At 41.7% G+C, this 26,562-nt stretch overlaps 1 protein-coding gene across 1 annotated transcript in view; it reads right to left on the bottom strand.

Moving 5' to 3' along the window:
• Positions 1–26,562, bottom strand: part of LOC115475753 (A disintegrin and metalloproteinase with thrombospondin motifs 2-like) — a 294,408-nt gene that overhangs the window by 111,496 nt on the left and 156,350 nt on the right. The window contains 1 exon segment of the mRNA XM_030211718.1: positions 6,012–6,214. Coding sequence (XP_030067578.1) covers positions 6,012–6,214 — 203 coding nt within the window.

Here is a 26,562-nt window from a genome sequence, read left to right as displayed (position 1 = left end):
TTCTGTGTGAAAGCGGCAGATCGCCTCAGGTGGGCCTTCCCTCACTGTGTTCCGCCCTCCTCTGATGTAACTTCCTATTTCCGTGAGGGCAGGACACAATGAGGGAAGGCCCGCCCAAGGCGATCTGCCGCTTTCACACAGAAGGCGCTGTGCTGCCGATTTCGAGATTTTTTTTTAAATGAAGGGGGTCAGATGGCAGACAGAAGGGAGCTGAGGGTAGGTAGGTGGAGACTGGGGACTGCGGCACTGGCGGCCTGAGAGCAGGAGAGGGAGACGACAGCAGTAGCAATTGGGGGGAAGTGGAGGCGGGGCGGCAGCAATCCTTGGGGGGGGGGCCTTGCCCCAGGCCCGGCTCAGTCTCTCAGTGGCCCTGCTCCTAACATCCTTTTCACATTACCCTGCTTCTAGCTAACCTCAGTTCTTAACCCTTAATAAATCATTTAGCCCTAAAGAAAGCATTACATATGTGCACTTTATTCTTGTGCATTTGATTCCTCCCCATTTTTCTTTTTTTCTCAAGCGAACAGAGAGCCTGTCCTGGACCTCCTGCTGTTGGAGGTGATGTAGCCCAGCGTCCCCTGCATCTACCACAGAGGCATCAGCAGTTGCCCTAGACAGAGCATCACGAGTCCTTTTCCAGGATCTAATATGACATTAGCCAAGACACTGTGGTGCTGTCAGAGCAAATAAAGATCTTCAAAACCCAGACCCTCTAAGGAATACTGTTCCTCAACTACTCAGATGGTTCTGTCATCACTGTAGTTGAGTGGAAGGGTGCATCTAAGCTCAGGGGTTACAGCAATGCAAAGTAACTACTACCACTACTAGTAGCTGGGAAGAAAAGTTAAGACGGTACTGAAAACCCACTGACCTTCCAAATCTTATAGCTTTAAACCCTCTCCAGAAAATGAGGAAACTTACAAAACAGATCAACTTTCAAAAAGGTGAAATTGGCTGTAGCCATCAGGGTAGGCAGCAAGTACATGGCACAAATCATAGAATTAGGAACAGAGCTAGGCAGAACAATGGGTAGGACGGGTGCCTCTTTTATATATATACCTCCTAAAGACACGAAATTCTTTTAGGGAGCTCTCTCAAAATATCAGAAATCTTCAATCTCCAATGAATCTTAAATATACCACAGACCTCAGCGGTGTCACTCACTGATTCATGTCTTAATTCAGCAAGAATCACACACTCACCTCCTCATCGGTGTATGGTGATGATTTTCTAATATCAAATGTTAAACTTAAGTGTTTTTGTCTTTGTAATTTTTATCAAAAGATTGTTACAAAATATTGTACTTCATTTTTATAGATTTTATAAATGTTCAAATTACAATACTTAAGGTTTATTTCAGCCAGGGTTTTTTTTGTCCTCTTTTACAAGCATGCATGTACTCATAGATGAAAATATGCACAGCTACTGCCAAGAGAAAAGCACTTGTCAGGAATACGAACTTGTACCAGGGAGGTTGCCTTTAGAAGCCGACCAAAACTGAATCCATAGCTGGCTCAAACTAAAGCTGAAACCAGCCCTGCTTCCCTAAAGCATAACAGCCTTCTTCTCTCCCCCCCCCCCCCCCCGATCAAAGATAGCACCGCCACCCCCTGAACAAAGATAGACCCTCTTCCCCTCTCTCCAAACAAAGGTAACCCTCACCAGCCTGGTGGTCTATTGGCTAGTCAGTCAAAGTCAAGAAGTAGGGGTGGACCAAGAAGTCTTGTCAGCCGACTTTTTGGTCCACCCCTACTTCTTGGCTTTGACTGTTATATATGTGGGGGGTTTTGTACCCTGACCTGTTGGTTGCTGCTATTGGCTAGTCAGGGCAGGACCGGTCCCCAGTTGCTCCTGCCCATGCCATCTCTGCTGTGAAAATGGCAGCCAATTTGAGAATGGATGTGGCATGTGCAGTAGTGACTGGGATCGTTCCTGCCTCGACTAGTCACTAGACTCTAAGGTACGTTGGGGTGGGGGTCTATGGATGGGTTGGGGGGGGAGAGGAAGCCGAGTCCACTACTGTTTGGGGGGGGAGGGGGAAGAATCAGTTGAGCCTGCTACTGTTCGGGGGAGAGAAGGAAGGAGGGAGCCAAGCCTACTCTTGTGCAGAGGTGGGGTGGGGGGAGAAGAAAAGAAGACAAGGAAGGAGCTAAGCCCACTCCTGTTCAGAAAGAGGAGGAAGAAGCGTGTGCTATGAGTACAGTTTTGATTTTAGCCGAAAATGTACCAGCATCTTTGGCTTAAACCGAAACAAGACCGAATATAGATTTCAGGCCGATTTCAGTGCCGAAGCCAAAACTGAAATTCAGTTGGCCTCTAGTTGCCTTCCTGGCGAAAGAGGTGATTAAGCATCTGAAAGTCCTTTAGGAGCCAAGCTTCACCATCCTACTACATGCAAAACATCTGACAGGCCATTTGTATCAAATGGAAAGCCATTTCACAATAGCTGAAATAACAATGACCACAGGAAATCATGGTAGTGCCTTGTGCACTTCTATGATCTATGTGTCGAGAAGGGTGGAAAATGTGCTTGTCAGTAAAGTTGGGGCTGTGGGCCTCAAAAGCTAGGCCACCTGCCCTGAAATACTCTCGATAGCAGATCGACAAGGATTCATATATCTAATTGCCTATGAGTTGCATGTAGGAATGTAATTGCATGATACTGTAAAATGTGTTAACATTGTAAGTTGTAGAATGCTGCCGCCATAATAAATCTACTTTTCTTCTTGGATGATTTGTCAAATACTGATACTTTTGGAGTGTACTGTGTGGGGATGAAACGGGGTGGCAAGATGCCTCCTGCCCTATTTGTGCATATTATCCCCTTTATAAAATAACATGCAACACATAACCTTCAATATATGAACAAATATACCATTTGTACATATATACTTCCCCATAGAAACACAGAAAGCATATAAAGATCGTATGTCCTATCCAATCTGCTCATATAAGCTTTATAAATAATAGAATTTACCGAAAGCCTGAACTTACCCATCAAGGACTAGATTCTATATATCACGCCTAAAAATTTGGCACCAAAATTAAATTCACCTAAGTGCATTCTATAAAGTAAGCCTTAATTTAGGCGTACTTTATAAAATAAGCCTACAGTTCCACACAGTTTATAGAATATGCTGAGCACTGGTCTGAATGACTAAATTTAGTCACGGGCAGTTATGCCATGTAAAAACTGGTGTAAATGCAGACACCTAAACTAGGCATGTATTCTATAGCAACACACATAGACACGCCCATGGCCACGCCCCATTTCTACTATGCGCATCACGTTACAGAATACGCTTAGCAAGTAGTGCACATAAATTCTAATTAATGCCAATCAGTGCTAATTAGCTCGTTAACCAATTCGGTTATGTGCATTGTTATGGAATACGCTTCGATTTTCATGCAGAAATCTCAGCAAGATATATAGAATTCGGGAGAAATCTCCTTCTACTTAATCATAGTTTGCCTACTGCTGATGTTCAAAAGTTCTAAGGAAGCAAATACTGTTCAGCATCTAAGAAGCCACAAACTGGGCACACCAGGGACCATTCCAGCACACATAAATCTTATGGCTTCACAGCCAGGAATTATGAAAACTGGTCTCATTGAGGATTTCTGAGAATATGCAACTCACGAAGTATTGAGATGACAGTTAAATGATGCCGTGTTGCTTTAAGAAATTACATGTCGAATGAAAAGATCTGATTAATCTGTTTTGGCATCTGTTCACCATATTGTTTCAGACGTTACCTAGTGTATTTGGCTTCTGTTAACATCAAACTATAGCAAACCATCTGCTACAGTGCTAGGATTTTTTTTTAACCTTGAAGAGATTTACTGTAACGTGTTACTGTAATTCACTACACTTATTGTTTCTTATTTAAGATCGTAAGAACATAAGACTTGCCATACTGGGTCAGATTAAAGGTCCATCAAGCCCAGTATCCTGTTCACAACAGTGGCCAATCCAGGTCACATGGCAGGATCCCAAAAAGTAGCAACATTTCCTGCTACTTAATCCCAGGACAAGCAGCAACTTTCCCTCAAGCCTAAGTTATTAAGAGTTTATGGACTTATTCTCCAGGAATTTGTCAAAACATTTAGGGGTCCTTTTACTAAGGTAAACTGAAAAATGGCCTGCAGTAGTGTAGACACGTGTTTTGGGCACGTGCAGAATTATTTTTTTAGCGCACCTAGGAAGTGATGATCTGCAAACAAGCATAGCAGCAAAACACAGAGCAAACCAGCAGGTGTGAAACTAGCCATTTTATTATAACACTAGGAAAAAAGGCCCGTTTCTGAACGCAAAGAAACGGGCGCTAGCAAGGTTCTGTAATGGTAATTTTGTTTTTAAGGAAACTGTTAGGAGAGAGTATGTGTGAGAGAGAGAGCGTGTGAGTGAGTATGAGTGAGTGTGTGATTGAGACAGAGCGTGTGTCTGTCGGAGAGAGTGTAGTGTGTCCTGTCCCCTGGCGTCCCCTCCTGTCCACATCGAGCAATCTGTTCTCTCCCCCTGGTCTCCCATCCTCTCCATATGTCTCTGTATGTTTCCTTTCAGCCATATAGAGTGCCCCCCTCCCTGTATCTCTGGCCTCAGAGTTGTAGGCCCTTCTCCCTGTCCCCTGTGAGTTGTAGGCGTCCTCTGTGAGTTGTAGGCGTCCCCTCCCTCCCTTTCTCTTCCTCCGTCTCCCTCTGTGGCCTTTGATTTCCAGGGCCCCTCCATCCCTCTGTATCCTCCGATTTCCAGGGCCCCTCCCTCCGTTCCTCCAAGAACAGCATCCCCCCACTACCCCGAGGTAACCACTCACCGCAGTCCCTCAATGTTTGCAGAAGGCCGGCAAGTGCAACCCCCCCTCCCAGCCAGACACAGAAACACAGGGTCGCGGGGCACTCGCTTCCCCCCCCCCCAGGGCTGTAGCTGACTGCCCCCCCCCGGAGGCCGCCACTCACCCCCCGAGGTCGACGGAGGCAGCGCTTTAAAGTAATGCCAGCTGAGAGGAAGATAAGCACAGTACAGCAGCGCCGCGTTCAGCTTTCCCCCTCTCTCTCTGCGAAACAGGAAATGAGGGGAGGACGCAGAGAGAGTGAAGGGAAAAGGTGAACGCGAGGGTGTTGTACTGTGCTTCTCTTCCTGTGAGCTGGCATTACTTTAAAGCGCTGCCTCCATCGACCTCGGGGTGCGAGTGAGCGACAGCCCTGGGGGGGGGGGGGGTGCCCACCGACGTTGAGGCTGTCTGCCTGCCTGCCTCCATACCTGCATCCCACGTTGTTCCTGGGGGGGGTTGTTGCTCCGCCTCTGAGCCTGTGCCTTGTCCGTTTCGCCCCTCGAGTGTCATTGCTCCGCCTTTGACGTCATCACATTGTGACGCGAGGGCGGGACAGACACTCATGGGCTTACCGGATATCTCGGCCGCCTCAAACTTCTGGCTGGAGGCTTCATTAGAACGTTGGGGTTGCCTTTTATATATAGAGATATTCATTTGTATGTTTTTAATTAATTTATATGTCTAGACTACAGCTTTACCCCTGACGCAGCCTTTTTGGATGAAACGTGGCCACATCGGGTATGCGTTTTAATAAACCGTCTACTTCAACACCTGCTGGTCTGCTCCATGTTTTGCTGCTATGCTTGTTTGCAGATCATCACTTCCTAGTATTTCTTTGTAAATAAGCTTCTGATTCTGGCCTTGCTTTGTGGTTTCAGCACAGTTTAATTTTGGACCACACAAATCAAGGACCATCTTTGGTGGTAACAAATCATTCTCTTGTTTTGGCTGTTTTGTATGTCTTACACTTCCTGTTGGTATGTTGTTAATTTGTCTTAGGATGTTTTATGTTGCTACAAGGCTGTTTTTAATATGTACCTGATTTATGGGTGTTCTATGAAATCTTGTTGTACAACTATTTTGCTGTACATTGCTCTGGGAGCTTTGAAAGTGCAATTAAAATAAAATTTTTAACATAAGAAATATGAACTCATTAAAATAACCTGTAAAATCACTCACAATGTTCATAAGGGTCAAAAGGTAGTTCTGAACGTGCTCCTTCCCATGGAACTGTACAACAGAGTCATCCACCCCAAGAAGAACTTCAATATTGTAGTCATCGTCACCGGCATGCCTCCGATTTCTTCTCCTTGTGCTATTGATTTGGTCATCAAGGGTGTCAAATATGCTGTCTATGAGTTCCAGGCTGCTCGGGTCAGTCCCTGCAATTCAAATTATTAATATGCCACATCAGAATGACCAAAACCTGAAATGAATGCTTTCTATTTTGGGTATTTATTCCTGCTCATTTGGCCTATTCATTTTTTATGGCGCACATTGGGGGGAAAATTCACAAAAGGTCACCTAAAGTTAGGTGCTGGGATGATGTGCGCTAAGTGCGAATTCTAAATCGGCAATTGTGTGTGTAATTGCCATTATAGAATACTTGTGTAAGTCATAACAACATAAGAATAGCCATACAGGGTCAGACCAACGGTCCATCTAGCCCAGTATCCTGCTTCCAGCAGTAGCCAATGCAGGTCACAAGTACCTGGCAGAACCCCAAAGAGTAGCAACATTCCATGCTACCAATCCAAGGGTTAAGTAGTGGCTTTTCTCATGTCTAACTCAATAGCAGACTCTGGACTTTCCTCCAGGAACTTGTTCAAACCTTTTTTAAACCCTGATGTGCTAACCGCTGTTACCACATCCTCTGTCAGCAAGTTCCAGAGCTTAAGTATTCTTTGAGTGAAAAAATATTTCCTCCTGTTTGTTTTAAATGTCTGCAGTTACACACACAAAGTTAGGCACAAACAGTTACATTAGCTCAAAGGCTGTTGCAAATGTTCGTGCCTAACAACTGTCAGTAAGTGTTCCAGAACCTGTGCACATAGGTGCTAGGCAATCCCCAACCAACCCATGGCCCTCCTATATCCATGTCCCCCTTGCAGTTGCACATGCAATTCATAGAACCCCCAACTTACAGTTACAAGCGTAGCTGCTAATTAGTGCCAATTAACACCAAGTCCAGGCCCCCCACCCCCCCAAAACTAAAAAGACCCTGGTGGCCCAGTGGGACTGCTAACCCCCCCCCCCCCCCCGTACCTTCAAATGATGGAAGAGCTCCCTCCTCCTTTCAGCGCCGTCTCCAAAATGGCAGCACCCCAGGATGCACTAGGCAGGGCAGTGAGCTGCCATTTTGGATGCAGCACTGGAAGGAGGAGGGAGTAGCACTCCTTCCTCCATCATTTTAAGAAACAGGGGGGTTCAGGGCCACTAGACCACTAGGGGGGAGGAAGCACTAGACCACCAGGTAGGGGCTGGAGGTCCAGCCCTCTGTTGTCTTCCGTCGGGAGGGGGGGGGGGGTGTCAGGTCAAGTTGGGTCTGCCCAGGCCATGCCAGGGGGGATTCTTCTGTTGGGGTAGATCTGGCCCTCGGAATGTTTGACAGGTGCGGGGGGATTTTTTGGACAGCCCGGACCTGTCAAACAACTTCTGCAGAAAGATTGTGTCCAGGCACAATCCTCCCACAGAAGTACCCCCTATGATCAGAGCTAATAGTGCACATGAATTTGCATAACATTAGCTCTGATCATAGTGGTGTTATTGCCTCACGCTGTTTTGGCGCTAATTTTAGAGCGCTGTTCGGAACAGGGTGTGGTTTTTGATCATCTGCACCTGAATACGCATCCCTAAATTAATCCTTAGACAATACCAAGAGCACATAATAATAGTAATATACCACCACTGTCTTATCAAGGAGTCACTTGCCAGCTGTCTTCCACTTGACCGGGTGCTCTAATTATTCACTTAACTTTAACAACGCACTCCAGCAGTCTTCAAGTGCTTCCTCCACCATTACTACTCACAAATATTTCATTATTCTCCAGCTAATACAGAACCAAAATATAGGTACTATGCACTAATGTATTAGAGTGAAAATCTCTTATAAATTCTGCAGCATAGCTTGAATTTCTTAAAGACTCTTAAAAATATTTCAATAGGAAAAAAGTTTCCTTTATAGTGAGCAATGCCTGGGAAAACAGTAGTTTATAAAAATCCAACACTTGCAGTTCTATCATAAAAACATCTGACTGATTTAAATGCATCAGCGTGTGTCTGAAACACTGTAGAAAATGGTGGATAGGTTTTCTCCACGTGGTCAATGGGGCATTGCTGAAGGTTTAAAAAGCCCATTTAAATGTGTTTCTCATTAGAGATCATATAAGCGTTTGTAAAATCCAAAGATAATTCTAGAGACCCTGTCAAACTTCAGTTTCCTCTTCTTACATTCTCCAAAATGTAACTATAAAATATGGGGTCAAAGTTCAGCCTGCAGCAGTCAGCTCCCTATTGAAGCCAGAGTGCAATTTAATTTTTTTTGTTTCCTTTACAAAGGGCCCTGTTTACTAAGGTGCATTAGCATTTTTAGTGCACACTAAACATTAAAGACATCCATACATTCCTATATGCTTAGTAAACAGGGTCCAAAATTCAGTTTGGTCTTGCACCAGTGTATATGTATGAACATTTTTTTTATTATTGTTGAATGCTTTTCAAACTTGCCATCTAAGATCTTTAATTTTTTTAGTTTATTATTATTATTTATTGCATTTGTATCCCACAATTTCCCACCTATTTGCAGGCTCAATGTGGCTTACAGAGTTTTGTTATGACATAGTCATACCAGGATATGAGATACAATTAGTAATGTGCAAAGATTAGGTAAGGGAAGAGAGAAGGAAGGGGTAGGGCAGGATAATATAGAAGGTGGACTTTAATAACTGGGTGGGTTGGAGAGGTAGCTTGTAAAGTTATGGGCTCTCTTTGTAGGCCTTGTTGAAGAGATGTGTCTTCAGAGATTTGCGAAAGTTAGTTATTTCGTCAATGGTTTTCAGAGCTGTAGGTAGTGCATTCCACAACTGCGTGCTCACGTAAGAGAAGGATAAAACAGGATTAAAGAGAGTTGATATTCTTTTTTCATATCAAGCTGCCAAGCATGGAATAGAATTTGCTAAAATTATATGGACTTCTAATTATTTAGATTTCAGAAAACAATTAAAAAACTTAATATTCTGTAAATTCGTTTTGAAATCTTGTTAAATTAAGCTGTAATTCCGATATATAACTGTAATTCTGTAATATATGAACTATAATTCTGATTTATAATTGTTAATTGATTGGAGCTCCCAGAGACTTTCTGCTTTGTTGTTATTGTAATCCGTTTAGAATTTATTAGGTACAAGTTGGCGTTAAATCCTATTGTAATGTAATGTAAATTTAGCTATTAAAGAATGTGGGGGTTAGTGCGTGCTTTACGCTAATGCATTTTCAGAGAAACTACTAGGAACATCCTTTTTGACAATTAGCTAAAAAGTACTTGTATACTTTGAAAGCACATGGCTTGCTCAGGTTGGCCTCCTGAATGTTCATGCCCCAAGAGGCGATTTCAGTACTGCTAAAATGTACTCACTGATTCAATTAGCACTTTTCAATCTCTGGAACTGTGGATTCACATTTTTACATTGTTACTGAATCTTCACCTACAATCTGATTATTATAGAAAGCATGTTTTAACATGAAAGAAAACTGCCCCTATCTTTTAGTAAGTTTCTATGAAATAAGATAAATTATATACAAAAGCAAAAAATGAGTTTGGGGCAGCCCAGCAGAAGGTCCCCAATTCAATTCTTGGATGGGGCCTAGCTGCAGAATTTATGGAGGCAGTGTTCACAGCCATTGGAGGGAAGGAGTTATGGTCACTGCTTAAGGGTGACACCTAGTGGTCAGATTCAAGGCCTGTGATTGCAGGCTTCCTAACAAATCCTGGTGCCTGTCCCCTGGCAATAGCTGACTATGTATAATACATGGGGAACATCCTTGCTAAGTTGCAAATGAAGACTCATGGTCTTCAACCCCAGCCAAAACTGAGATGGAAGTACAATCAAGCAGGTGGAAATTGCCCAGTCAAATTGTCAATGAATGAATGATAAACTGAATTGATAATGAAAGTGACTGTTGGGCAGACTGGATGGACCATTCAGGTCTTTATCTGCTGTCACTTACCATGTTACTATGTAAATGAAATCAAAGCAAAACAAAAAAAATGAGTTGAACACATCAAAATGGACATCAGGTGTGGGGTACATATTTTTGCAATATAGAAGTTGGAAATTTGCTTTGTACTAAGCATCTGAGAGTTGAAAGAACAGTAAAGGTAACAAACTAATTTCTACATCTTCAGTCCTATGTTCTTTCAAATATTTAGGTGTCATATTTGCTGTGCATCTTTTCTAGCAAAAAAGGTGCCGGTACTCAAATGCTAGGCCACCCTTCAAGGGTGGGGTGATCACTGAGGGATCCACTCCACAATAGCCAGGCCCCCTGCAACCAGTCACTGAATCTATGACAAGGCAGAATTGGTGTGTAGAGCCTGAGCTCTTTCATTAAAACTTGGGGTCCTTGGGTCAATTTTAGCAGACAATGGAAAAGGTGCCGGTACTCATTACCTCCAAGTATCCCCACAAAAAAAGCCCTGCATATTTGACACCTCTCTCTTGTTCCATAAACTGGTTTCTAAGGTTCTCCAGTCAGGTTTCCTTGCCCTCCGCAAAATACGTCCATTGAAAAAGTTCTTAGACTCCCAAGCATTACATACCTTAGTCCGTGCCTTTGTAATTTCATGCTTTGAGTGCTGTAATGTAGTCTCTGCAGGCCTTTCTCAGTCAGAGGTAAAGTGCCTTCAAATACTTCACAATACCACAGCCAGATTTCTTTGCAATGCTTCTCGTTTTGATCATTGCACGCCCCTGTTGAAATCTCTGCATTGGCTCCCTGTACGTTGGTGTATCCACTTTAAAATCCTATGTTTAGCTTTCAAAGTACTTCACTTGGGTGTCTCATCTTATCTTTCTAACTTGATTTCTGCTTACACTCCTGCTAGACAGCTTTGCTCCTTGGATGACCACCACTTGGTCCTTCCCTCACCTAAAACAGCTCACTAAATCAACCAGGCATTCTGCATTTTTTTTTCTGGCCCCTTATCTTTGGAATTCCATCCCCCAAACAGCGCGGGAGCTGTCACTTTTTAAATCATTTAAGGTTGCCTTAAAATCATACTTCTTTGAACAAGCTTGCCCATCATCATATATTTGATTCTCCCTTTTTTTTCCGGAAGCATGGATTCGCTGTGGTGAGATAATCAGTTTGCTTCTCATGAATGGGTTTTATGTTTTTTTTTAATCATCAGTGTTTTTAATTTTTGGATGAATGCTTTCTCATTATTGTCTTCGTCTGTTTCCTATTATCAATGGTGTTCCATTCTTATTCATTTTTAGTCAATGCATCGCTTTGACCTATCTAGGAAAGGCGGTATAGAAACTCGTTACTAAGTATAAACTATGCTAACATTTGGCTCATGAATCCAAAGTAGTGGAGCTGGTTTTACTTTCAACTTTCCTCAGGGGATGAACACAGCACTATTTGATAAAACAGTCTGTATTCACAAGTGTCTCATACCTATTCTAGAATGAGTAGAGCAAATTAGGGTTAACATGTTTGTGAATCAGCATATATAACTCAGGGGCCCTTTTACTAAGCCGTGTAAGCGTCTACCCGCACTCCATGTGCACCAAAATGGAGTTATCGCCTGGCTGATGCATGTAGGTCATTACTGCCTGGTTACCACGTGAGACTTTACCGCTAGGTCAATGGCTGATGGTAAGGTCTCAGACCCAAAATGGACGCGCGGCAATTTTCATTTTGCCGCATGTCCATTTTCGGAAAAATTTTTTAAAAAGGAATTTTTTTACAGGTGCGCTGAAAAATGATTCTGCGTGCAAACAAAATACGCGTCTACACTACTGCAGGCCATTTTCAGCAGGCCTTTGTAAAAGGGTCCCTCCCTCCTCAGAGTCTTACCATGCTTTTATTACTCATTTCTAAATGCGCATGTCCTAATTTATAGTATATTCAAACTATCTATTGGAAAACAGTGGAAGAGAATGGCATGAACTCTGGCCTTGGAAATAACAAGATTGATCTGTTTCTCATTCTCCAGTTACCCCCAGATTTTATATAGTATGCTTAGAGATCTGCTCTGAAATCCAGGCATAATTCTATAACAGTGCGCATAACTTAATTGGCTTAACAAGCAAGCTAATCAGTGTTGATAACAGAACTTAGGGGGTCTTACTAAAGCTTAGCTCGAGTTATCTGCAGAAGGGCCCATAGCAATAAAATGGGCCCTGCTGCAGATAACTCAAGCTAAACTTTAGGAAGAGACCCCCCCTTAATAAGCAATAATACCATTCTTTGCACACTGTCACCTAGGGATATACTGAAGATTCATATTCGATATGATTCAGCCCCAAATACATTATTCATATTCAACCGAATAGTGATTTAGATTTGAATATGAATAATCCGAGGCTCTACCATGCTAAAAGTATGATCTCTGATTTCATGTTGCTTTGTTTATTAGTAAGGTATTTTTATTTGGATTTTTGTTCACACCTTTTTCAGTAGTAGCTCAAGGTGAATTACACTGAAGTGCACTGGGTATTTCTCTGTCCCTGGAGGGCTTACAATCTAATCTTGTACCTGAGGCAATGGAGGGTCAAGTGACTTGCCTAAGATCACAAGAAGCAGCAGTGGGATTTGAACCAGACACCTCTGGATGTCACGACTGGTGCTCTAACCACTAGGCCACTCCTCCACTCAATATGCTATTTGGTACAGCTCTACTTTCACCTGGAATACACAGGGACATTTCCACAGCACAACTGCATTCAAGCTATATTCAGGAAAAAGTCCGTCTATAATGTGGAGTGGAAGAGTGGCCTAGTGGTTAGAGGCAATCCAGAGATGGCCACTTCAAATCCCACTACTGCTCCTTGTGATCTTGGGCAAATCACTTAACCCTCCATTGCCTCAGGTACAAACTTAGATTGTGAGCCCTCCTGGGACAGAGAAATATCCAGAGTACCTGAATGTAACTCACCTTGAGCTACCACTGAAAAAGGTGTGAGCAAAATCTATAAATAAATAACACCATTTTCTGCACACTTTCACCAGGGATAAGCAGGCATTCCCACGGTAGGCTAGAGCTAAGGTTTGGACTTAAGCACATATTTTTCACTTTTCAAATACATGCATGTAAATTTTCAAGAAAATTATGTGTGTCCTAAATAATGGGTGTAAATATTTGGGTGCCCATTCCATAGGATAATTTGGAATACATACACATATGTTCCCATAGATAATTAGTGCAATTTATTCACATCCTGGCTTCACAAGCTGGACAGTCTGTTCTAAAATTACCTAAAATTATTCTCCAAGTTCTCAGTTCAGAGGTGTTTTTCGTTATTTCCTGAATCATATTTTTGTTCTATTTTTGTCTACGGTTAATTAAAACCACCATGTTAAGCTTGGTCCAAAATACTGCAAACCACTGTAAGTGGTAAAAGGCCAATTAATTATAGAGAAGAAAAACTGAGTGGCAATTCTTTATCGTCGTGGATGATTCCTTCTGTATATTCTATATTATGCCTACCTCAACATTTGTTTTAACAAAATTTCATACTGTGAGCTACTTTTTTTGTGTGCTGTTGCAGCAGGATGCAATCCACCTTACTGAGTCGTTATTCCTGACTAATAAAAATCAGGCATTATATATTAGCCAGGAACGGCAGAAATAATGGGCAGCACTAAATTGCTGCTTATGAATAATTCATGTTGCTCCTTTTTCTTTTTTGGTGTCAGCTTCCAACACAGGCTATTTTTCCAGAGCACAAAACAACCCACCCTGATTCTATTTATTTACAGCACGAGTGCAGATGCAGCTCGATACGTTCATCAATGCCACTAAGAGCTGACTCTTTCAAATAAACAGAGAACCTGTAATTAAAAACAAAAGATGGCTTCTTTTGGTCATGGCTGCTTCTTCCATTCTCCCTGTTTCACTGCTCATGATTCTTGCCTTCGGAAGGCTGCAGTGACTCTGTGGTGCAGAATCGGTCCTTCCGATATCCTGGCTCACATTTATAATTAATAGATGATGATAACTCCTTGCTATGTGCAGTTTTGTTTCCTTATGCTGCAAAAGACTTTCTAATTCTGTAAAAGTTGCCAAAAATGGTGTGTGCAAATTTGGGAATGCACCCAATTTGTGCATGCAATTTAATTAAATAAGCTAATTAGCACCAATAATTGGCTTTTTAACAAACATAGGAGAGTCATGGGCGGAATGGGGGCATTCCTAATATTAATGCGGACTGATATAGAATAACAGGGATATACACTTAATGTAGGCGTGTACATTTGTACCACATTTCAGTTGGTGAAAATGGCCAGACCTAAAGTTAGGTGTGATTCCCAGTCTTAAGCGCTATTCTATAAACCACTCCTAACTTTAAGCACTGCTCATAGAATGGCTCTTTTTTCAGTACCATATATAGAATCTAGCCCAAAGGGGACAATTCTATAAAATGGCCCCTAGAGGTAGATACCACTTACAAGCATCAAAGGCACCATAAAGTGCAAGGGGGTGTACACATGGGCAGAGCATGGGTGGGACATAGGCATGTCTCCCAGTTACGCATGTATCACTTGGAGGGGCATTTTCTAAAGAAATGTCCAAGTTGGGATTTGGACGTCTTTGTAAAACGTCCAAATACGGGGGCTGGGAAAACCATATTTTCAAAAAAAGATGGATGTCCATCTTTTGTTTCGAAAATACTGTGGACGTCCTTGGATTTGAATGTCCCTAGATGTGGACGTCTTTGACTTTCAACGATTTTCAAAATCAAAGACATCCATGTCAAAAACTTTCAAATGCAAGCCATTTGGGCGTGGGAGGAGCCAGCATTTGTAGCGCACTGGACTTCACAAAATGCTCCCAGGAACATAGCTCCCTTATCTTGTGTGCTGAGCCCCCCAAAACCCACTACCCACAACTGTATACCACTATCATAGCCCTTACAGGGGAAGGGGGACACCTATATATGGGTACAGTGGGTTTGTGGTGGGTTTTGGAGAGCTTGCTGTTTTCTCCACAAACATAACAGGTAGGGGGGGGGGGGGTATGGGCCTGGGTCCACCTGTCTGAAGTGCACTGCAGTACCCACTAAAACTGCTCCAGGGACCTGCATGCGCTGTCATGGCCCTGAGTATGACATCCAAGGCTGGCATGAAATATTTTTAAAGATGTTTTTTGAGGGGGGAGGGGGTTAGTGGCCACTGGGGGTGTAATGGGAGGTCATCCCCAATTCCCTCTGGTGGTCATCTGGTCATTTTGGGCACCTTTTTGTGCCTTATTCGTAAAAAAAAAAACACGTCCGGGTGAAAACGTCCAAGTGTTCGTCAGAGACATCCTTGTTTTTTTTTCGATTATGGGTCAAAAACATCCAAGTGTTAGGCACCCCCAAGTCCCGCCTTTGCTACGCCTCCGACACGCCCCCTTGAAATTTGGACGTCCTTGTGACGGACTGCAGTTGGAGATGTCCAAAATCAGGTTTTGATTATACCGATTTGGGCGTCTCTGTGAGAAGGACGTCCATCTTCTGATTTACGTTGAAAGATGAACGCCCTTCTCTTTCGAAAATGAGCCTGTTGGTGCACCTAGGCGAGCAAAGTTTTCAAAGCGTAAGAGGCATCTATTGGGTCCTTTTACCAAGCTGTGGTAAAAAGAACCCTGCGATAGCAGCAGGGGCCATTTTTACTGCAGCAGATAAAAAGCCCCCCCCCCCCCAAAAAAATGGTCATGTAGTAAGATTACTCTTACTGCGTGGCCATGCGGCAGGGAGCACTTACCGCCACCGAGGGCTCCTGCAGTATCCCAGTGCTGTCCCGTTACTGCCAGATTAGCGCTACGGTAAAAATTTAAAAATATTTTCTGGAGCGCGCTTGAACCAGAACTACTGCAGGCAGTAGTTCCAGGTTGCCACATGGCAACCCTTTTGTAAAAGGGCCCCTATGTGACCTCTTAAGTTTGGTACCCCGTTATAAAAATGACCCTCCATTTGCCCAATTCTATAAAATTTGTGTGCACAACTTTACGCTCAGTACCCGAAGTTGTACATGTAAGTTATAGAATACTGATAGTTACATGCATAACTTACTTTAATAATGAGCTGTTAATTGATGTTAGGAAACAATAATTGAAACTGACACTAATTAGAAGGTATTCTACAAAATGTGCACACAAAATCCATAGCGAACAACTGCAAGGGGGGACATGGACCTGGGGAGGGAGTGGGCAGTTTGTGGTATGCTTAGCACTTTTGCGCATGGTTTACAGAATATAAGCAGCCATATGAGTATCTGCCTCCATGGTGCAACTTGACCCTCTCCGACCAGCATCCCGAAATCCCCCTCCTGATCAAGACCCCCAATTCTATTTTCTTGCATATACCCACAAATCCAATCCACCTAGAGCAGACCCCTCCAAACTTGTAGCTCCTTCTCCAAATAGTAATCAAAAATATATTTTTAGCTAAAGATTCAAGATTCAACAATTTCTTCTCTGATGCAGCTAACAACGAAACAGGCTTGGAAAATATGCCAAATCTCAATGCAAACTTGACATCTGCCCTACCAGCCTATTAAAAGCCGCCCCCAAACAATTCACAAAAGACCTCATGAACCAAGTAAACTACAGACTCCTAAATGGTCTCTTCCCCACAGACAAAGGAAATATCCTTCTCACCCCATTGCCAAAAGATGCCAAGAAAAGCACAATGGACCTAACCAACTACCGACCAGTTGCTTCGGTCCCACTCATAACAAAACTGATGGAAGGCATAGTGACGCAACAACTCACGGAATACCTGACCAAACACTCAATTCTACATGAGTCTCAATCAGGATTTAGATCATATCATAGCACTGAAACTGTACTAGTGTCTGCAATGAATTCATTCAAAAAAACAATTGCAACCTGCAAGAACATACTCGTACTACAATTCGACATGTCCAGTGCTTTCGACATGGTAGATCATGGAATACTATTAGAATACTTTGGAATCGGAGGCCCAGTTCTCAAATGGTTCAAAGGATTCCTTACCACCAGATCCTACCAAGTAATAATGAATAATGATACATCACCACCTTGGACTCTGGAATGTGGAGTTCCTCAGGGATCCCCCCTTTCGCCAACTATTTTCAAACTTATAATGATACCACTAGCCAAACTTCTAGCCAATCAGATCCTTAATCCCTACATATACGCGGATGATGTCACGATCCACATCCCGTTCAAAAGTAACCGAAACGAAATAACCAACGAGATCAACCAGAGCCTCCAAATCATGCACTCCTGGGCGGACTCATTCCAGTTAAAACTGAACGCAGAAAAAAACTTAATGTCTAGTTCTCACCTCCCAATACAACACAAACAACTACCCTACCATAACCACACCATACTGCACACTCCCTATCTCAGAAAATCTGAAAATTCTTGACTATTGATCGATACCTCACACTTGATACCCACGCGAAGAATACAACGAAAAAAATGTTCTACTCGATGTGGAAACTCAAGAGAATAAAACCTTTTTTCCCAAGAAACATCTTCCGTACCCTAGTACAATCATTAGTAATAAGTCATCTGGACTACTGTAACACTTTGTATGCAGGCTGTAAAGAACAGACCATTAAAAAACTCCAAACAGCCCAAAACACCGCAGCCAGACTTATCTTTGGCAAAACTAAATACGAAAGAGCAAAACCTCTAAGAGAGAAACTACACTGGCTACCACTCAAGGAACGAATTGAGTTCAAGATCTGCACAACCGTCCACAAAATCATCCATGCAGACACCCCTCTTTATATGTTAAACCTAGTGGACCTACCACCTAGAAACGCCAAAAGATCGGCCCGCAAATTCCTCAATCTGAAATTCCCCAGCTGCAAAGGAATTAAATACAAACAATCATACGCTACTACTTTTGAGTACAAAAGCACACAGATCTGGAATGCACTACCCATGGCCCTGAAAAAAATGGACAACCTAACCAGCTTTCGCAAATCTTTGAAGACACATCTCTTCAACAAAGCCTACTAAGGACATCCTCACTAACTATTCCCCAAACTACTCAGATGCATTTAAAACACCTCTCACAACACCTTTCCTTGTACCTTGCATCTAAATTACCTACCTTAGCTTATTATCGACTGTATTTAAGACCATGTAATGACTGCATCATAACAACACTCTGTAAGCCACATTGAGCCTGCAAAAAGGTGGGATAATGTGGGGTACAAATGCAATAAATAATAATAATCAGAAACGTATTTTGTGGTTTTCTGAGAAGAGGAAATTCTTATGAATAAGAAATGTGTTTAAAGAAGAAATAACTGGTGATCTTTTATATTGCTCTGTTATATGAGAAATATCATAAAAATCTTTTTTAAAAAAACCTAGACCAATGGGGAATATAGTGATGGTGTTGGAATATGCTTTTTATCCAAAAGAACCCCACTTTCTGAAGGTCCTTATTTTGCAGTGGGAGTTGATTTGTTTGGGAAATGGTGATTTTCTCTATCTACAGCATATACAAGGTCTATAAGAAGGGGACCAGCAGAGTTATTTGGTTCTTGGCCTCACACAGAAAAGGGGTCTCTGCTTGAAAAAGTTATTTTGTTTAATGAAGATAAAATTAACTTAGTTACTGGATTTTTCCTTAATTATAAACTAGTTTGAACACTTCTACAGATAAAAATCTGCCTCAGCTATGAGGAATTCCAGGCCTTTGAAATCCTTTGTAAAGAATTGCATCTGGAAGTAAAAAATGATATGTTTCAGTATTATATAATGTTTATTTATTGTTAGCTAACTTCTCTATCTTTCCCTAACATTTATCCCCTCTCCTCACTCCTCCACAGTTCCGTGTGTGTGTGTGTGTGCACGCACATGCGTGTGAGTGTATTTGTGTTGATTCCCTTCCTATGAGCCTTTTCTCTTTTGCAACCTGAGCACAGGCAGCTTTGACAACTTTGAAAGCTGCTCACTTGTGTATACAACCAATTTGCAACTGTTTCTACTCATTTTCTAAATGGAATGGCATTTCCTCTTGAAGGGAAGGGTTGAAGCTGCTGGATGATATTCTTGGGTCCAATTACTGTATTCATAGAGGAGAAAGAAAAAAACCCCAAAACACAGGCACACAAGATGCAGGAAGGGAACAGATCACACATGCACATGCTCTTGAGCTTTGTTCTCTTAGAAACATCAGCAAATGCCAGTGGTCGCTCTGTTTCTGGAGTCCACGGAGAGCATCCAATAAATAATTCGCTCTTTGGTACCACTAAAGAACAGAACCATCACACTCCTGAAAACATCAATGACTGCAATGGCCTTCGTCTCTACCCCCCCCCACCCCCCCCAAAAAAACACCATTCTTGCTGTAATTAAACTGTAGAACAGAACATGAAAAGTTATAAAGTTTCCATTTGCTAATTATCCCTTGACACAAAAATATTCATCTGTTCCCAACATCTGAAGTACAATGCCACTCAGTCAATGGCATATACATTTAGGTCATTCAGGGGCCCTTTTAGTAAGCCGCCTACTCTGACCCCAAAAATTACTGCCACAGGATATGCTAAGGCGTCCCAGGGTGCTAATCTTGCACTAAAAAATAGTTTTTATTTTTTAGCACGGGACGTGTGTCAATAGGCGGAAAGTAAGAGAAGATCCACCGGTAAGTGGAAAACTCAAGCACCCCACGGTAAAAACAAGAATGTGTAAAAAAAGGTCAGTGTTTCTTAATACATTACACATTATTTTTCTTTTATATTTTATCGATGGGTAATCTTTTACTTTTATTTGTTTGTCTATATATCACCTGATAGACTACTGATATATCCTTAGAGGTTTTCCATCGTCATTGCTCTGCAGCACTTTGCACAGCAGGTTAGTCTCACCAATAAATACAATATCATTTTTTATTAAGGATTCTTTCAATTCTGTGATCTTCCTCGTTCATTCAAATTTGCTATTTTTCCTCACATATTCTCTTGTTATAAGTAATGCGGTTATGCACTATGTAAATCAGCAAAGTTTTTTCACGGTTTCCCTATATCTCTTTCTATAGTTTTTAATCCATTTGGTTGATATTAAACCTTCGATTAATATTATTATTCTCTCCAAATATATGAATGAGTATGCATATATATATAACATTATTATTATTAACTCAAAGTTTAAATGTTTTTATCCTTGTTTCTTTTCATTTTAACATGTATGCGCAATTTTTATTATTTACTTTTATTTGTTCAAATTTATATGTGCATATACATCTTGAATTGTTTAATGACTCTTTTTTATATATGACATGTTTTTATATTGCAGTATTATTTTACAAATCCATATACAGTATTTTTATAATTAATTATATTATATGTTTTTTTATTTCTTTTGTTAATTATTAAAATTTTGTTCTTTTGTTGTTCTTTTATCACACATATCATATATAAATGTATTTTTTATAGACTCCTGATGCAGGCCTGACGGCCGAAACACGACGTGTCGAGTCTTCAAATTTTCAATAAATTGTTGTCAAGAACATCTTCCAGTTTCTGGTTTCCTTGGTCGTACTCCCACTTTTTTTACACAATAGGCGGAAAGTATGCATGCCCTGCGCTAATCGGGTAGCGTGCTGCCTGATTAGCACAGGGTTAGTATAGGAGTCCTTAACACCTACAAAATAAGTGGCAGTAAGGGCTCCCTCAGTAATGGCCACATGCTAATTGAGAAATTCGTGTGTGGCCATAGAAAAATATACCGAAGCAGCCACTTTACCGCTGTGCTAAAAGTGGTCACAGTATGCAGGAAAGCCACTTTTTAGCGCAGCTTAGTAAAAGGGTCCCTCAGTTATTTTGGGCATCAGCCAAATTCTGAAAGATTTTTGGCAATTCTGTTAAGAAATTTTTTTTGTTGTGTTAATAGAAAACATAGAAACATGACGGCAGATAAAGGCCAAATGGTCCATCCTGTCTGCCCATCCTCCGTAACCGTTAACTCTTCCTTTTCCTAAGGGATCCCATGTGCTTATCCCACGCTTTCTTAAATTCCAACACAGTCCTCATCTCCATGACCTCCACCGGCAGGCCACTCCACGCTTCCACCACCCTCTCCATGAACGAATACTTTCTTAGATTCCTCCTAAACCTATTTCCTATTAACTTCATCATATGCCCCCTCATTCCAGAGGTTTTCTTTATTTATTTCTTTTATTTCATTTCCTGTACATTAATGCCCCTGAGACATTTAAATGTCTCTATCGTATCTCCTCTCTTCCAGCGTATACACGCTGAGGTTCCTCAGCCTGTCCTGATGCCCAAAATAACCGAGGAGCCCTTTTATTAAGCTGCGCTAAAATAAAATACGTACTGACAGACATTCAGCCAGCCAGCGGCAGTGCACATTTGTTTTTAACCGACAGAGGTGTTATTCCCAGATATTCAATTGCAGACCATATCCAGGCGCCAGCATTAAATATCCGGGTTTATGCGGTTGGCTCTCTCTTATGCGGTTAAGTGAAATAATCCGCATTTGACCTCCTAAGCAACACTGCATAAGCATAGGACTGTGTTTTATGTAGTTTGATATGGCCGCTTAAGTCTCGATCTTCAGCGCTTAACCACATAAGTGTCGACTCAACCCCTGGACCGCTCACAACCTTGCCGGCTTTCAGTTTCAGTGGTGGTATTCAGCATATAGCCCCATATAAGTGATTTAACTGGCCAGGATCCTGGATATTTAAATAACTTTGAATATCCACCCCCATAAAGTTTAATTTTTAAAAGCTATTTTGTTGTTTTTTTAAACGGTGAATTTTCCGAATAAAAACGCCACAGCCAAAAAACACACAGTGCAGTTATTGGTGACACCCCACAGCCACGCGACATGTAGGTCTTGCTATGGGCGTGACTTTCAAACTGCTTCTCTTACAGAAATCTACACCTAGATACAGGTAATATTCTGGGTCATTATTCACACTCGGCCAGCACACAATCCATAGTCCAGTATCGCTCAGTTCTCAATTCTCCCTTGTTCCCCTCCCACACACTTTGGGCCACATGTAACAATATCCAAATACTGTGTGTATATTTATTCTCTGTATTATTACTATTTTGGTCAGAAATTTGCAAGCTCAAATTTACGACCAGTGCGCAAATTTGCGTGCACAAGTTATAGAATAAGGTCAGCTGTGTGTGTAGCTTAATTCAATAATTGGCTGTTAATTGCAGTTCTTGTTCCTGCTTCATCGATAGCCAAAGAGCGATATAGGTTCAAACTGAAATTTGGATGCCAGTATAGAATATCCAACTCACTGGCGTCCAAATTTCAGTTTGAACCTATATTGCTCTTTGGCTAGCGAAAAAGCAGGAACAAGAAGTTGATGTTTTTTCTGTTATGCTTATGACCCTCGATGAAGGCATCTGCTGAAACATAACCTATGTCGGGCCCTTCAATGAACTTACTTTTTGATGCTCCCTAACTCTGAACACTCATTGTGCGTCTTTGTTTGTGCTTTGATTCCTTCTCTTTGGATCATCGTGTTAATTGCAGTAACAGTCAATTATTGGCTAAAATTGGCCCTAATTGGCACCTAAATCTAAGCATATTACATAACAATGAGCATTATTTAATTAGCTTAACAAGCCTATCAGTGTTGTTAACAACAACAACCAATATTAACTGGCAATAATTAGAATCTACGCGCATAGGGGCCCTTTTACAAAGCCGCGTGGGCACCTAAGTGCACCCAACGCATGTCAATTTGGAGTTACTGCCCGGCTACCATGTGGACCTTGCGGTAATTTCATTTTTGATTCACATCTGCTATGCGTACCAGAAAATAATTTGCTTTGAATGTAGCTGCAAAAACCTCAGAAAGGCAGTATATCAAGTCCCATATTTCCCATATCCATTAACACAGATTATAACAGTCCAACCATTTTCCTTCTGGCTGAATGTAACTTTTTCTGTCCATTAGTGTGTAAGTTGGAGCTAGTATCTCTTGTTTTGAGATATACAGAGATATAGATATAAATTATTCTGCTCTCTGTATCATGAATTTTATCAGCCTCTTGTTTGGTGCATATTTCTATAAAGAACAAGAAAAAGAAAATGTAGGAGACTAGATTATAATTTGAGTGTATTAAACAATGGGCTCCATTTTGATGAGATATATGATATGATGGATCAAACAGTGGGCCACAGTGTGAAACGCCGCAATTTCCATTCTAATGTTTTATGCCATATTAAATCAAGGTGACATGCCAAAACATTTCAACAAACTGAAAGGAACCTTTAAAGATGCAGAACCACTGGAGTGTTCACAAACCTGACAATTACCACCTTAGTAATTCTATTGAATAATTCACTACTCCATTTCCATGACCTCCCACCCAACTCTGTGCTTCTAGTTGCTACGGCAAATCCCATGGACGAGAACAGAGATGGTTAGCTTAAACTGTTGAATACAGCAACATTTATACTGCAGCTGGATTTCTTCCACTCCATTGAAATTCAATTAGTAGGATTTACCACTCAAAACATTTTTCTCCATTACTCACTGCTGGAAACTGAACAACAGTCTCATAATGCAAACATCAAGGGAAAAACCCAGCACCAAGCTATCATCACAAGTTCATCTTTCGCTCATCTACCTCCAGCACCCCTCCAACTCATGTGAATGAAAAAATAATGAGGGATAGCCTAGTGGCTCTGGGGGCAATCCCAGAAATTTCAGAGAAAAGAGGGTAGTGCAGAGGCAACATTCATCACCCAGAAAGGGGAGAGGGCGTGATGGTCATTGTTAAGGGGGTCCCCAGATTCTATATAGGGCGCCTAGAGATCCATGCTGAAATTGGCATGGATTCTATAACATTGTGCGTAACTTAACATGCTTAACAAGCTAATGAGAGTGGAGGAGTAGCCTAGTGGTTAGAGCACCGGTCTTGCAATCCAGAGGTGGCTGGTTCAAACCCCACTGCTGCTCCTTGTGATCTTGGGCAAGTCACTTGCCTCAGGTACAAACTTAGATTGTGAGCCCTCCTGGGACAGAGAAATATCCAGAGTACCTGAATGTAACTCACCTTGAGCTACTACTGAAAAAGGTGTGAGCAAAATCCAAATAAATAATAAAATAATAATGAGCACTGATAACAGCACTTATCAAGCAATAAAGAGCACTGATTGGCACTGGTGCACAGCTCGCTAAGAGTATTCTGTAACAATGTGTGCCGAACTTCTAATGTGCACAGGCAAAAAGAGGTGTGGTTATGGGGAAATGGGCATTTTGTGGCTGTTCTGAAATCTATGCACCTAGTTATAGAATATGGCCCTGTGCGCCTAAACCTATGTGCAGGAATTTATGCCAAGTTTTCATTGGTGTAAATGGATACGCGTAGATTTAGGCGCTGAAATATGAACTAAGTGTATTCTATCAATCATAGAATACGCTTTGTAGGTGCCATATATAGAATCTCCTCCTTAGTGACCAAAGAGATAAGTACCCTGGTATGTGGCAACTGGCCAAGACTGTCACAGTGATGATCAAACTAGCTGTGTTAGAGAAATATAAAATAGGAGGAAAATCCATGGGTGGTTGTGAATGAAGCTTATGGTGCCAGATCCCAGCTTTGGTTCTGATTGAGCTGGAGGTGTAATAAGAACATAAGAATAGACATACTGGGTCAGACCAATGATCCATCTAGTCCAGTATTCTGTTTCCAACAGTGGCCAATCCCGGTCACTGGTACCTGATAGAAACCCAAATACTAGCAACATTCCATGCTACCAATCCCAGACAAAGCAGTGGCTTCCCCACATCTGTCTCAATAACAGACTATGGACTTTTCCTCCAGGAACTTGTCCAAATCTTTTCTAAACCCAGGAGGAAATTGCTGGGCCAAAAATAAAAAAAAAGGAAAGTTTACTAAATTCAAAGTACATTTTGAGACAAGATTTTTAAAAGTATGATAATTCAGTACAATGAAATCTCAGCAACAGGACTGATTATACAACAAAAAATAAAAAGCAATGATGGTGACAGATTTGCAAATCTGCATATTACACACACACACATACATATATATATATAGATATAGATATAGATATATAGATATATATTTATTTATTTATTTATTTATACCTTTTCTGTCTTCCTTATCAGCCTGTATTTGGACCTAAGGAATTTTCACCCTAGTTTATACTCTCTGCCAACTGCAGTCAATGTGTGTATCATGGTATCTACCCAAGGTATGCAATCCAAGGCCCTAAATCTAGCCACTAGGTGTCACTTTGCTGCAATGAGAATGGTGCCCTTCCATCCCTAGTTGTTGTTAACATTGCTTTGCAGCCCAGCCAGCCCAGGGAATGGAAGAGCTGAGCCTGGAATCAAACTCAGGTCCTGGAGCCACAGGGTCAGTCCAAAGGCCTTCTTCCATTTTTACTTTGTCTATCTAGCTACATTCCATCATGTACAGCCACCAGAAAATTACCCTCCCATATATAGCAGGGATACTCAGGTTAGTCACACAACCTGCTTAAGTATTTGTTTTACAGAGCTACACAGACTTATTTGGTCAAACTGAAAGACAACTGGAGGACCATCAAGCCATAGATGATGATGGTGGTGGCAGATAAAGAAAGAAATGACCCATCAAGTCTGTCCAGTAAGGTGGTTAGGGCAGTATTCCTCACTCTGTGCATGCCTTCATTTAGGGTTACAAGTGCTTTTTCATGCAAGTTTTCCCAGGTCTTCTTAGATATGCAAAAAATCATTTATATTTCTCTGTCACCTCTCCTTTAGGATATACATATTTAGATCCTCAAGTCCCTCCTCATAGGTCTTCTTGTGCAAACTCTGCACCATTTTGGTTACTTCTCTCTAGACCACATCTAACCTCTTTATATTGCTAGTGCGATATGTCTAAAACTGAACACAGTATTCCAAACGAGGCCTCACCAATGACCTGTACAGAAGTTCACCCTTCTTCTGATTGGTCAACAGCTCTCTCTACAACATCCAATGGGAGCCCCCCTCCTCCCATGTTCAACCGTATCCATTTCTGTAGCAGTGGACATATTCCATCCCATTCATGGCAATCTGCTTAAAATCCATGTATCAGCAAAAGCAGGGGCTCCCACACTATGGCTTGGGACCAGGTGCAACCAGGAGTAGAGGAGCGGCCTAGTGGTTAGAGCACCAGTCTTGAACTCCAGAGGTGGCCGGTTCAAATCCCACTACTGCTCCTTTTAATCTTGGGCAAGTCACTTAACCCTCCATTGCCTCAGGTACAAACTTAGATTGTGAGCCCTCCTGGGACAGAGAAATATCCAGTGTACCTGAATGTAACTCACCTTGAGCTTCTACTGAAAAAGGTGTGAGCAAAATCCAAATAAATAATAATAATAACCCATGGAGCCCCATTTTTCAGGCTTGCCATTCTTTTTCTGCTTACAGTTGAATCCAGCCCAGAGAAATAGTTTTGCATTTTTTTTTTTTTAGCAGGACAGTGGGCAGAGTTCCCATATTCTGCCGGCCAAGATGATGAT

Source organism: Microcaecilia unicolor, chromosome 8 (assembly GCF_901765095.1).
Source record: "Microcaecilia unicolor chromosome 8, aMicUni1.1, whole genome shotgun sequence".
Taxonomy (NCBI): Eukaryota; Metazoa; Chordata; class Amphibia; order Gymnophiona; family Siphonopidae; genus Microcaecilia; species Microcaecilia unicolor.
This window is presented reverse-complemented; position numbering and strand designations above follow the sequence as displayed.